The sequence below is a fragment of the Dufourea novaeangliae genome, unplaced genomic scaffold, assembly GCF_001272555.1.
Source record: "Dufourea novaeangliae isolate 0120121106 unplaced genomic scaffold, ASM127255v1 scaffold241, whole genome shotgun sequence".
NCBI lineage: Eukaryota > Metazoa > Arthropoda > Insecta > Hymenoptera > Halictidae > Dufourea > Dufourea novaeangliae.
The window spans coordinates 480,859-493,525 of record NW_015374117.1 but is presented as its reverse complement, the minus strand read 5'-3'; the positions used below and the strand labels follow the sequence as shown (position 1 = coordinate 493,525).

General features: G+C 41.0%; 1 protein-coding gene across 1 annotated transcript in view; it reads right to left on the bottom strand.

Annotated features, from left to right (window-relative positions):
* LOC107191144 (angiotensin-converting enzyme) overlaps nucleotides 1-8,012 on the bottom strand; it is a 53,481-nt gene extending 45,469 nt beyond the window's left edge. Inside the window, exons 1-8 of the mRNA XM_015580110.1 lie at nucleotides 7,891-8,012; nucleotides 5,950-6,189; nucleotides 3,834-3,992; nucleotides 2,789-2,885; nucleotides 1,315-1,458; nucleotides 963-1,154; nucleotides 783-880; nucleotides 9-178 (exon numbers count right to left, since the gene is read on the bottom strand). Of these exons, the coding sequence (XP_015435596.1) occupies nucleotides 9-178; nucleotides 783-880; nucleotides 963-1,154; nucleotides 1,315-1,458; nucleotides 2,789-2,885; nucleotides 3,834-3,992; nucleotides 5,950-6,186 (1,097 nt within the window). The 5' untranslated portion in view covers nucleotides 6,187-6,189; nucleotides 7,891-8,012. The remainder of the gene's footprint in view (nucleotides 1-8; nucleotides 179-782; nucleotides 881-962; nucleotides 1,155-1,314; nucleotides 1,459-2,788; nucleotides 2,886-3,833; nucleotides 3,993-5,949; nucleotides 6,190-7,890) is intronic.
* Between the last annotated feature and the right edge of the window lie 4,655 nt (nucleotides 8,013-12,667).

The following is a 12,667-nucleotide window of genomic DNA, read 5'->3' as shown; positions in this document are numbered from 1 at the left end:
TGTGTTACCTGTAATCTAAACGATTGCAGAAATCCCAGGCGGAAGCTTGGCAGATCAAAGGTCGGTCCCTGGGGTCTGCGAGTATACTTCTGGCCCAGAACTCCGACGGCATGACGCTCAGGTTCAAGGACAGGAAGAATTCTTCTCCTACCCGGAACATGTCGATCGGTGTGTATCCCTAATTAAATTAACATCGATCAGAAAAACGGTATTCTGAGGCGTAATAACTTAAATTATTACACTAATGGTAAGTAATATCTTTCCCTGTTAAAATTATTCGAAGAATCAATTGCTTCTGCGAATGTTTGCATAAAAATTTAGGAACACATTCTTAAACGAATTGAGTGTTTAACACAACTGTGTACCACGCAGTTAAATAGTTCGTAAAAAAAGGAAACCTTTGAAGTTTGAAGATGGTGAAGTATAGATAGGCAGAAAAACCGCCAAGCAGAAAGCATCAACTTTCACACGTCCAGAATTGTTTGATTCATACCCCATATCCCACATTTCTCCGATTCCTATCCCCGTGGGTTCAAAGTTCCAACGTGCACGTAATAAATTTTTCGCTCACAATGAACAATAAAGAGGAACAAACTTCTATGGAAATAGGCGAGCGATGGAATTTCTCGAATCTTCCCTCGCCCCGCAGCTGCTTTCGAATAATAACTTTGTAACGCGTTACTTTCGATTCCGCACGGAAACAATAGACGAAACCGGGCTGAATTCATTAGTCTGTCGAAGCGAGTTCCCATGATAACGATTATATAATTTCTCCCTGTTACCTGCGCCTGCATTTCCTGCGTCACGTCCACGTATGTTTTTCCGGGGTAGGGTATCGTGACGTCGATGATGTTGGTCCACGATTGGGCCCAGATATTCCCTACGAAAAACAATCAGGTGTCCAGATATTACCAAAGGTCAGTAGAATTATCAAAAGTTTAATGTTCACATTCACTTCGTACCAAGTATATGAGCCGGAAGTGGCGCATGAGTGCCGATCTTCTCAGGCCCGTATAAGTCCCTCAGTTTTCTCCTAACGTACGCGTGCAACTCCTCGTAAAGCGGTCTTATCATCGCCCAAACGTCTTCAATGTCTTGTTGCAGGTCAGGAGTCTCATAAGGGAACATCCAATAATCGGCAGCGTCGGTAAAGTCTGAACAAATAAATCATTTTCATCCTCCTTTCATTAAACAATCACTAGACTTAGAAGTCCTCTAATTTGTTATCCCCAAAGACTATAATGGAACCGTCCTTTTACAACATTTAGAACTGGTCCAAGAATATCGAACATCTATTACTAATCCTCAACCTACTGTTCAACCGAGCAGCCTCATTGTTCAACTGGACCAGCTGTTGATAAAGGTCCTTGATCCTCATCCCGCTTCGTCTTCTCCACTCCGTCCAAACATACTGCAGCTCGTCCCAGTTCCGACTTTTCGCCATGATCTGCGATATATCTGCGACAGATCAATACAACCAGATCATCGATTTCCATCGAATTAAGGATCCCATGGTACGACGCTGGGGTAGCAGCTTTCACGATAATCGCCCGCGATCAATTCGTCTCGGGACGGTTTTTTTGCGGCACGTGTGTGATCTAAGCCTCACGGAAAACGAGTTACCGCAGCGATTACAGCCGCGCGGATCGCCGTTAAGCGACCAAACCGCCAGCAGCGTTTCTTATTTCAATATCCCAATGAAGGCTGACAGAACTTTAACGGCCTCTTTTTAGTCCTCCCCCCTCTTGGTTCATTTGGTTCGCCGTAATGAAACCGTGTTACGTGTTCGTACTTCCTGCGACAACGATCCGTGACGGAAACACGGTTTTCCACGAGCATTGAAAACGGGTTTTCCCGCGGGACATTTTGGTGGATGGTACTCAAATTGGATTACGTGGTTGTCTTTTTTCCATGGCAGAATGTTACGCGTTTTGTTTGTTACAAAAACAGATACAAAACAAGAAATGAACGGTAAACTAAATGAAGCCGTTCGGAAGATCGTAAACTTCCGTGTTTCCCGCCCCACGGCGAACTGTTTTTATCGCTTAAATCAACTTTGCAATCGATCAGGTGAGATTATATACCTGTAGATTGCTACAATATTTTGTATAAACAAAAAGCCTTCGAAATCTAAATCTATCAAGAAGCAGGTTAAAGGAGTTGAAGTGGCTTTTAGCCAATACAAAAAATGGATGGAAATTATAAAAAAAAAATAGTAAATAAGAGAATATAGATTGTAAAACTCTGCCCTTAAAAACGCTGGGACCCCCTGTCCAATCAGATGATTATTCCTTTACAACCCTAGAATATTCTGTATCAAGAACAAACTTCAAAAATAAACTCCATCCAGAAGCAGGTGGAAGAGGATGTCAGCTAATACGAAAAATGGACGGAACTTAAAAAAAAGAATACTAAACAAGAATATGACATGAATTAAAAAAATATAGATTGCAAAAATCTGCCCTTAAAAACGCCACGAACAACGCCAACAACAACCACGTGCCTCTATTGCTCCTCTTAAAAAAAGGTTTTCTACGAGAAAAGTGTTCGCTCGCGAATCCCGTGGAATTAAACAGCTATGAATTTTCATGAAAGCATTCCGACGCGGCCGGTGAGATATTCATTTCGTTCGATCGCGCTACACGATTAGAGAGAGGCACTTTCTTGCTGGTCGAGCGTAATACATAGATAAACGCGTTCCTCGGCAATTTCGCCGGTCGGTCGGGCGCGAGCCGTGAAAATCGGTATCGCCGTTTCATTTCAGACTCGCGGGGACGTTATTCATTACCTGGATACAGGCGCAGTCCGCACCGGAAGGGATCGTTGTACGCGCAAATGCTCGCCTCGTTGTACACCGCCAGCATGTCGTTGATCACACGATTGTACTGGAAAAATAAACGATCGTCAACGGTCGGGAGGAGAAAAAACTTCACGTTCGTTTCCGTAACAGAATAAAAAAAGAGATATTCCATGCGAAACGCCTTGTTTCCTGCACAGTCGTTCTTCTTTTTTGGCGATCATAGGCTTCCGTAAGCGTTGATCGAGACACTATAATGTTACGCCGCGAGAAAGGAAATCTGTTCTCGAAACGTAACTTTCGGTCTTTTTTATTTTGTTTGCGTGATTTTTACGTAACCCAGATTAATTGACTGCGTTGGTAATCACACGGATGTATAAAGTTTCGAGGATTTCACGACGACCAACACGAAGAAATATTTCCTTTTTGTTGCTTGTTTTTTCGATGCGTAGAAAAACGATGCAGTAAATCATCGATGAGTGTTTGAAGGCTCCTCGGCACTGAAGATTAAATATTTTATAAACCAATGGCCATATGCGGTTGAAACAAATATAATTAATTTTAAAATTTCAAGCTTTATCGCTGTGATGAACTTGTTAAAAAGTCACCGTTATACTAAGGATCTTATCCTTATCAGTGCCGAGGAGCTTTCGAACATTCATCGATGATTTACCGTATAACACGAATATTCACTTTCGAAAACGATTTACTGGAGGTTCTCGTAATATTTCCTTTTTCCCTATAGAAAATTTATATAGAAACAAAAAATTGTTTACAATTTTCAAAATATTAATTTACGACCTATGCTTATGAGGACACATCACTAGCCGAGTATTATCTAGAAGTTATGAACCCTTTTTTTATATCATCCTGTACATATTCCATTTGTAATTATAGAGATTTTTGTGCTTCCATAATTCTAATGGACACTTATGTGATTCATTAAAAATTCACAAGATCGCCTGTAAGATTATTCAAGAGATCCTGGGTTACCTAGTCGGACAAGATCTATCAAAATTCATTTTTTATCAATTACCCTGTCCAACTGATCCGGCGGTAGAGCCGATGGTCCGACCACTGACAGATACCTAAGACGTCGTCTGATCGCAGGATCTCGAACATTGTTCCTGTCGATCCTCGAGATCAAGAACCAGGCCTGGTTCTGGAAGTCCGCGTATATTCGTTGCGCCTCCAGCTGAAGCAAGAAAAACGCAAATACATCAGCAATCCAATACTTTAACAGAATAGCAACAGAAAAGCTCATTCATAAACGCACAGATCTGGAACTGGCTTCTAACCAGACCGACTGTAATCTACTCGAAGGCGATCACCAGTGCGGAACTGGTTCGAAGTGCAAATCAACGAACGAAGGGGTTTTATCGTTAGCGATAAAACGCACCGGGGTATCTCGTTGTTCTTCGTGGGAGTAGGCGATAGAGGAAATCGCGGCGGAAAAGGAAATGCGTTTGAAAGTGCAAGGGATACCTGTGACGTGAAATTGTACGGTTTTCTGGGTCACTAGAAAACCTACAGACACGAAAACTAGATAATCTTTTCGATAAAATATTAAAGTTTGCCAGGGAATTCTATGCAGTTGGACAAATAACTACAGTCCCTGGCCATATTAGTGTGACCACTTAAAAATTTCATGAAAGGACAAACTTTTTTCTATTATATAAAAGAACACGTACTCATATAAGATTTTATGCAAAATATCAGGTTAATGTTAGACATAGTATTCAAGAAACATTTTAAATCAATATTTTATTATTCCCCCCTTTGCCCCTGTGACTTTTATTAAAACCCTCTTATTTGTAACATTTTCTTCAACAGTATTAAAACGTCAGGGGTATTTCCTGGCCAATCCAGTAACAGAATATTCTTCTCCTGGAGAAAAATTTGATTAAACCGTACGATACGATGCCTCAACAAAGAATAACAATTATCCTCAGGAAACTGGTGTTACTTACAGTTTGTCGTAGACAACTGGATACATTAATATGCCCAGGGACTGTCTGTCGGGAAACAAAGAGACCGAAGAATGTAGGAAAAATTCTTCTCCAACGAGGGTCGATTCTTCACAAACGTAATATATTGAGCAACCTCGAAGGATCTCGAGAGAGACGATCGTGGAGGGGAGGGATGTGCTTCACGGAACGAAAACGGACGAAGAAGGAAGAAACGGGCAATGATTGTCATTAGCATCACGCGACCCGTTATGCGAATTACGCGTTGAAGGCTGCAAAATTTCCGTTCTCGTCCCGTTCGGCCAACGGCTGATGCGTCGCTGTTACGAAATCGTTTCGGGACACGTAGTCGTCACAATGGCACAACGGCTGGGAACATTTCCCGCGGAGGTGTTCAGCCTCTCCGTGACGGACACAATGATAAAGGCCGGGGCGACGACGGAGAAATCCTCCTACGACGGACGGTACACGCGAAATTGCGATTCCCTAGAGAGTTATAGACCCGAGGATGATGTTCGACGACGGTCTCACGGGCCGATTCGTAGAGGAGGTCGAGGTCTCGCGGGACCATTTCCATCGAGAGGTGCGTCGAATGGTCGCGGCGGGTGGTGCACGGCCCCGATAATCTTTGCAGACCGTTCAAAACAGAATAACTTTCTTGAAACTGGATCACTTGACTTGAGTATTTTCTTTTTGCAAAGTTAGAAGGATCATGTTTACTAAATGTAGCGGCGAGAAAATTTGGAAAAAGTTGAAATTAGAGGGGCTATTTTATCTGAGATTGTAATGAAAATTTAGGAAATATATGTTTCCAAGATTTAGGTTAGTTACTGTATATGTACATGCTAAAACTTTAATTGAAATCATATGAACAATTAATAAATTAACTCGTTGCTTCGTTTGTGTATAGCAATAAAAGTTGCAGAAAATCCGAGAAAGTATATTGCGGTAATAATGCTTAAGTATACATTAACCAATTATGTTGACTGTTTTGATAGTTTTAGGGTCACAGAAGGAAAGTGGAGCGATAAAATAATGTGGGTCTTATTTTCGGCTTTCACAATCTACCGTACAGAATGTATACGGGTATTTTCGTGCACGAAATTCGGAATACAATCCGAACAGAGACCACTATCAGACATCTCGTACAGACTTTCAAAAAAAAACAAGATTAAGCGAATTTACCGCCTGCAGCTGCGTATATTCGTTCACGTCCGTCTCGTAGGCCCATTGCGCGCCGACATTGGCGCTGCATCTTTCGGTTCCGAGGAAGTCCAATCTCGCTAGAATGTCCTCGATCTGAGAATCGGTGGGGGGGTATTGCCTGTCGTAGTCGCTTCTAACATCTTCCACCAACGGAGGTAGGTCCAACTGACCGAAAACGTGGGAGACCAGACCGAGAAGAATCACCCAGGTCGTCATTGTCTGAAAGAAAAAATTGCCCTCAAACATTCTTCTCAATATCCGACAACGATAAAATAAAATCCAAATCATTCTTGCATCTGAGCAAGATTTGTTTTCTTTTTGCGTGTCGTTCTGACCAACAAACTAGTATAAATAATACAGAAATATTATTCAGATTTCCTGCATTTGCTCGAACAGCGAAGACAATGCTCGAAGTTTACCCAGATTGTCATCGTCTGAAAGAAACAATTGCCCCCAAACATTCTTCTCGATATCCGACAACGTTAAATAAAATATAAATCATTCTTGCGTCTGAGCAAGTATTGTTTTCTTTTTGCGTGTCGTTCTGACCAACAAACTATTACAAATATTGCAGATATATAATTCAGATTTCCTGCATTTGCTCGAACAGCGAAGACAATGCTCGAAGTTTACCCAGATTGTCATCGTCTGAAAGAAACAATTGCCCCCAAACATTCTTCTCGATATCCGACAACGTTAAATAAAATATAAATCATTCTTGCGTCTGAGCAAGTATTGTTTTCTTTTTGCGTGTCGTTCTGACCAACAAACTATTACAAATATTGCAGATATATAATTCAGATTTCCTGCATTTGCTCGAACAGCGAAGACAATGCTCGAAGTTTACCCAGATTGTCATCGTCTGAAAGAAACAATTGCCCCCAAACATTCTTCTCGATATCCGACAACGTTAAATAAAATATAAATCATTCTTGCGTCTGAGCAAGTATTGTTTTCTTTTTGCGTGTCGTTCTGACCAACAAACTATTACAAATATTGCAGATATATAATTCAGATTTCCTGCATTTGCTCGAAGAGCGAAGACAATTGTCGAAGATCATAGAAGAAATTGCCCGGCAGCTCAGAGTAAACGAGAACACACCGGCTAATTTAACCGAGGCAATTACTGCCCGGTTCAGGAATAATATTGTTTCCATAGATCATGCGCCACGGGTTTACGAGCACAGCCGTTTACGTGGTGCAATTCATTTGTCGACTTCACGGTCACGTGTTACGTCTTCTCGCGCGTTACGTATTTCCATCCCAGCACGAGAGGCTATTCATGCACGGCAGTAGGTCATCCCGCGATCACGCCGCGAGATCCTTGCGACCTTGAAACGTTCGATATCTAACTCGATCGGATCGCGACACGTGAAACAGGCGCGTGAGAAAGACCAAGAACTAGAATCGTCGCACGGAACTCTCGATTTCTGTGTAAATCGACTACGGGAATCGTCACGCCCTGATTCCACCCTCCGTTTTACCCTTGAAACGATTCCAGGCTGTACGATTAATCAGAAACAATTTTAACATACACTGAAAAATTACGATCGAGAATTCTCAAATTAAATCACCCTCAAACAGGTGAATCTCTTACAGCTTTTCAGGTTCACAACTCTCCCCCCTTCAAACTTCCTCCAATACACATCCACCTTCTAGAGGAAACAGCTCACAGAGTTCATTAAGAAACAAATTCACCAATCAATTTATCAGTCTCTTAAACGTTCCGACTTCATCCTGTGCACTTTCACCCTCGAGATCTTCTTAAGTGGACCGTTTATCGATCCCCTGCGAACCAGTGTAGACAATGCTACCCCTAAAATCGACGATCCCGAAGTCACCCCTTAAAGTGGAATATCGAAGTCATCCCAAAATGTTGACGTAGACAACACACAGAATTCGACGAAGAACGAGACTTACTAAGTCCTCTCAAGCCTCTGATCCACCGTGATCGACGGTCGAATCGTGCTCCTCAATCGGCTGCCTGATCCTCGAGATCGTTCAGCGTTCGAACGGATCGCGGGTGTCGACGATGAACGGCGAGACACGCGACGATCAGTGACGAGCTACCGTAACGTTCTGGAGCCGCTAAAAGCCTCGTGGTCGACCGCAAGTGTACATTTATCCCTACGTGGCTGTTCGAACCCGACCACAGGGAGGTCATCCGTGGCGAGAGGTGGGGATCGGTCGGTGTCGTCGTCGCTTCGACGATGTCTCGTCGCGTGGGAAGACACCCACAGGGGGGGGGGGGAGAAACAATGCGAAAAATGGAAATAAGAAGCTCGATCTTAACGGGAAGATATAGTAATTCTTACAAGATCAATGGAATGACTTCCCTGTTTGGGGTTGAAGAACGTTAAAATTTTTCTTTGGATATCGAATGGAAAATTACATTCCGATGTTCCTTCTGTGTGTCTACTTTGGTAGTAAGATATTAGTAGAAACGCCATGTTTAAGAAGAAATGACGTTTTTTTCGGAAATACAAAATAGGTCATAGAGGAAAATCGAGGGTCACACTGTTTGCCTATTGCGAAATTCAAACTCTCACGTTGACATGCGTCGTACTCGTCCCCTCTCAATGAGCCTCATTGTCTACACCGTGTACCTGCTTTGCATCTCGTAACGGTTTACTAATTTTCCCCTCGGTCGACGAAAACTAAGCAGAACCCGCTATCATTCATACAGACTTTCCGAGGAATTAATCACGTAATTGGATAATCGTTCATTCTACAGCTATCCTTTATTTTCTTGGAGTCTCAAAGAGTGGGGATATTTAGACACTTTATAGAAGAATATCTTCATGAGAATTTCCATTTATTGGGATTGGAAGGGTTCAGCCCGTCCAGCGATTATTAATCAAAACAACGACGTGGGGGAAGATAGATCGAGACTCGTTGGATGATGGATCACAGGGACCAAGACGCGGAGATGAAATCAGGGGATGAAATGGGGCGGTGAAAAAGCCACTACGACTGAGGATTCACAAATTCTATCGACAATTACGGGATTCGTCCATTCGTTTCGTCTGCAATCAATTAATTTGCGTATGAAACATTCTAAAATTCCACGAAGTTGAAGAAAAAAAACAATGTGACTCGCGTATCGCGGGATGATTCATCATAGTCTGTTCCACTAATTGCGCAATTATCTTCCAGAGCTAATCTCATCGATGCCGCTTCCTGCTTCGCCCCGACCGTCCGCCTATCCTGAGAAATAATCCAGCCGCCATTGTGTCACCGTCGCATCAGCCTTTAATTCAAACCGTGATTCATAATTTTGCAAGTTTTAATAACGTGAGAGAAGTGTGGCCGGAGGGCCGGAATTACCGGTTCGACCGCGGCGTTAACAGTCATTCTTCCGGAGGAAGGGAAGCTTTCAACGATAGGATTAATCGCGATCTTCCTCTTCACAGTGATCGCAAAATTTTCGTTACACAGTAAATCCTCGATGAGTGTCCAAAGGCTCATCGACACTGGCAAGAAGATCCCCAGGTGTATGGGCTGAGTTATAAAATATTTAATATTCAGCGTCGAAAAATTTTATATTCACCTTCGAACACTCATCGAAGATTTACTGTAATTTTGACAGTGACCAAACTCGAAGCATCGCCAAAACTCTATCGATTTACCATTTTTCACGTCAGTTCGCGCTGATTTTATCACATTCCAATGCCGATAACCGTGGGAAAGGAGTTCGAAATCACCGATTAATATTCACCGTGAAGACTCGTCCAAGGTGATCGTTGTGATCGCGCCACGCCACCGGTTCGCAATAGTTTTCATCGATCGCGGAACGCGTCCGCGCGTGATGCATAACAACAGTGACTAAACTAAATAGACGCTCGTTCATCCGCATGAAAACCATAAACAACCGCGCCCTGACGATGGATCGACACGGGTATACTCTCACGATGATCTGGAACGCGGTTATACGGGGCCTTGAGTCGTTAAGGCGAACCTCTATACGTTTCGCTGCAGGTTGCCTACGTTTTCCATAACAATCAATGTCAATTTTGAATCTTTAAGTGGACTACCGTCACTTTTTTGCAAGTTGTTAATGATTAATTTCATTAGATTATTGTATATGAAATAGACAATTTAGTGATAGGTATGTCTGAGGTTAGTTTTGTGAATGGGAATTATTAATATAGCTTAGAATTATTAGTGTACTCTACTCGGTTCAAGGTACTATTTGACGTAACAATAAAACTAATCAATGTTGGTTAAATTCAGCCATTCTCGTCACATACACAAAAAGATGGACATTTCTGTCAACTTTGTAGAGAAATTTTATAAAGATGCATGTAAGTTTCTGTTAAAAAAATAGTATTTGGCGGTGACAACATTCGGTCAGCTAAAAGTGTCTTTGAAAAATGATTTCCGAATTCACATATTCGTTTGTAGAGTTCTGAAATAACAATTCGATGTCAAAACTTGTATGCAACTTCTATTTATATATTCTCCTTGTCATAAAATTGACCATCCTTTTATAACAATTTTTCTTAATTTTCAAATAAAATTCAAATTTCGGTAAATATGTAATTTGGTTAAATAGAAGTGACAGTCTTTCATAAGGATTTAAATCTCGTCTTGACTAATAAAATTCGTGTAATGCTCGATATAATATAAAATACCAATAATAAAGCCATCATTGCACGTGCTATCCAACAGTCACCAAGAAAGAATGGTCGCAAGTTTCCAATTTGAAGAAATACCTTATACATGGTAAACTCAATTTTGTTTACCTTCATAGGTGGGCACAACCAGGTGCAGTGTAAAATTGCCAGGGTTAGTTACAATTCAATTTCGTAACCCTCCTCTCTGTGGTATGGGAATCGTTTCCCGTTAAAGGAATATAAAAAACATATAGGTTTCCAACGAACGAAAGGCGAGACTTTTGGACGAAAACGTAGGTGAAGAGGGAATTGTCCGATTAGTCCCACACAATTTCTTGCGAAACGATCTACGGCGAGTGCCTGAAAAATTACAAATTCGAGGGAACAATTACGTTACACGGGCGTCTCTAATTGCCAGCCCGGTGTCTTCGCCGGGCGAAATTGAATTAACACCGAGAAGGACGCGAGCCGCAATCCGGGATTTCAATGCCGCGCGTAAAAGTGGAAACCGGCGCCGTGCATACGCAATCGCGACGCAGGTGGCTCTATCGTGCCTACTCTTTAAGGTGGCTCGTGCAAATTTTTGCTAATTATGAATTTAGTTGAAAATTTAACAGAACATTCTTAAAAGCTTCGACTTTCGATTGGAATAAAAAAATCGCAAGGTCAACGATAAAATTATTGAAAAAGTAACGTTATACAAATTTCCTTTTTAACACGAGCCTGATGGAACTGTATTTGATACTGAGAACTTAATTACTTTTTATTTAGTGAAATAAAATGACATTTTCATAAAACATTAGGTGGTTATAAATTTTGTTTATGGAGATTATGATGGCACGGGAAAAAAAGATATGTTAACGATGAAAGAAAATTAAAAATTAAGATCAAAGTATGCAAACTTAGGGTCAATGCGTTTGGTAGTATCTCCTATGTCTGCTGTGAGCGTCAACGTCACTTATTTTCCTTTGGTTTGTTCGACGAACTTTCCAATTTTTTCTTAAAAATTAAACAAAATTAGAGCAAGGAAAACAATTTGTTTTCTCTACCTATTTGTAAAATTTGGTCCTTTTCAGTAGTTTAAAATATTAATCAATCAAATTAAATTGGTAAAATTGATAAAAAGTATAAAACGCCATATGGAGCTACCTTAAAAGTGCGTCCGGTGTTCTCTCGCGACAGGCAACTTTGACAATGCGAATCCCATCGGGAGATAATGGGTGCACAGGTCCCACGTACCGGCCGCGATTCTGGGTTCAAGTACGCGAACGTTTACGCGGCTCAGCCGTGCGTTTCTTTCGCCTTTTTGCGAATCGTCTATTACACGTGAAATACCTCACAACCGTCGATATTTAAATATCTATATGTAATAACAATTTCTGTAATTTCGTTTGGAAGAGTTCAGAGAATTATTTCGCGTCAATAACTATTACGGTAAAAACGCAACACACCTCTAAAATAAAAAATTTGCAATTTTGGTCAAATGGGTCAATGGGTAAAAAAAAAAATGATTCATTTTTTTCAAATACCGGACGTGCTGGGAAAAAGGTGCTTTGCAGATTCGTATTCAGCTAATAAAGATCTATCAAAAACGTGATTAGATTATACGGTAGGAAAAATGTTTAATTTCTTGAAGATTGTTATATAAGATGGAAGACAGTGAACTATTAAAATGAAGAACCTCGATATGCCCGTCTCTATGCTCTTTTTATCTCCATCACTTCTTACTTTTCTTTCGAAGTCTGTATTTACGGTCCGAAGTCAATAAGGAAAATCTTTCGACATCGTTTTACCTACTTCTATATTTATTTAATATTATTACGATATCTATGTTCAGAGACCGATTTTCTTTCTTATCTTCCTTTTTCCCATCGTTAATGGTTATTCAAATGGTGAATGACGCGAGACATTCTTGTCAACACAATACATTCTACATTTTCTTTACATTATTCACATTCATTTCCTTAGTTTATTGTTCCGTTTTCCTACGGAACATCTTCGGTTCAGACGATTAAAATCGTATTACGTAAGCCACCTCTGTTTACCGAACATATTGTTTCTATTAGAAAAGTCGACCTACT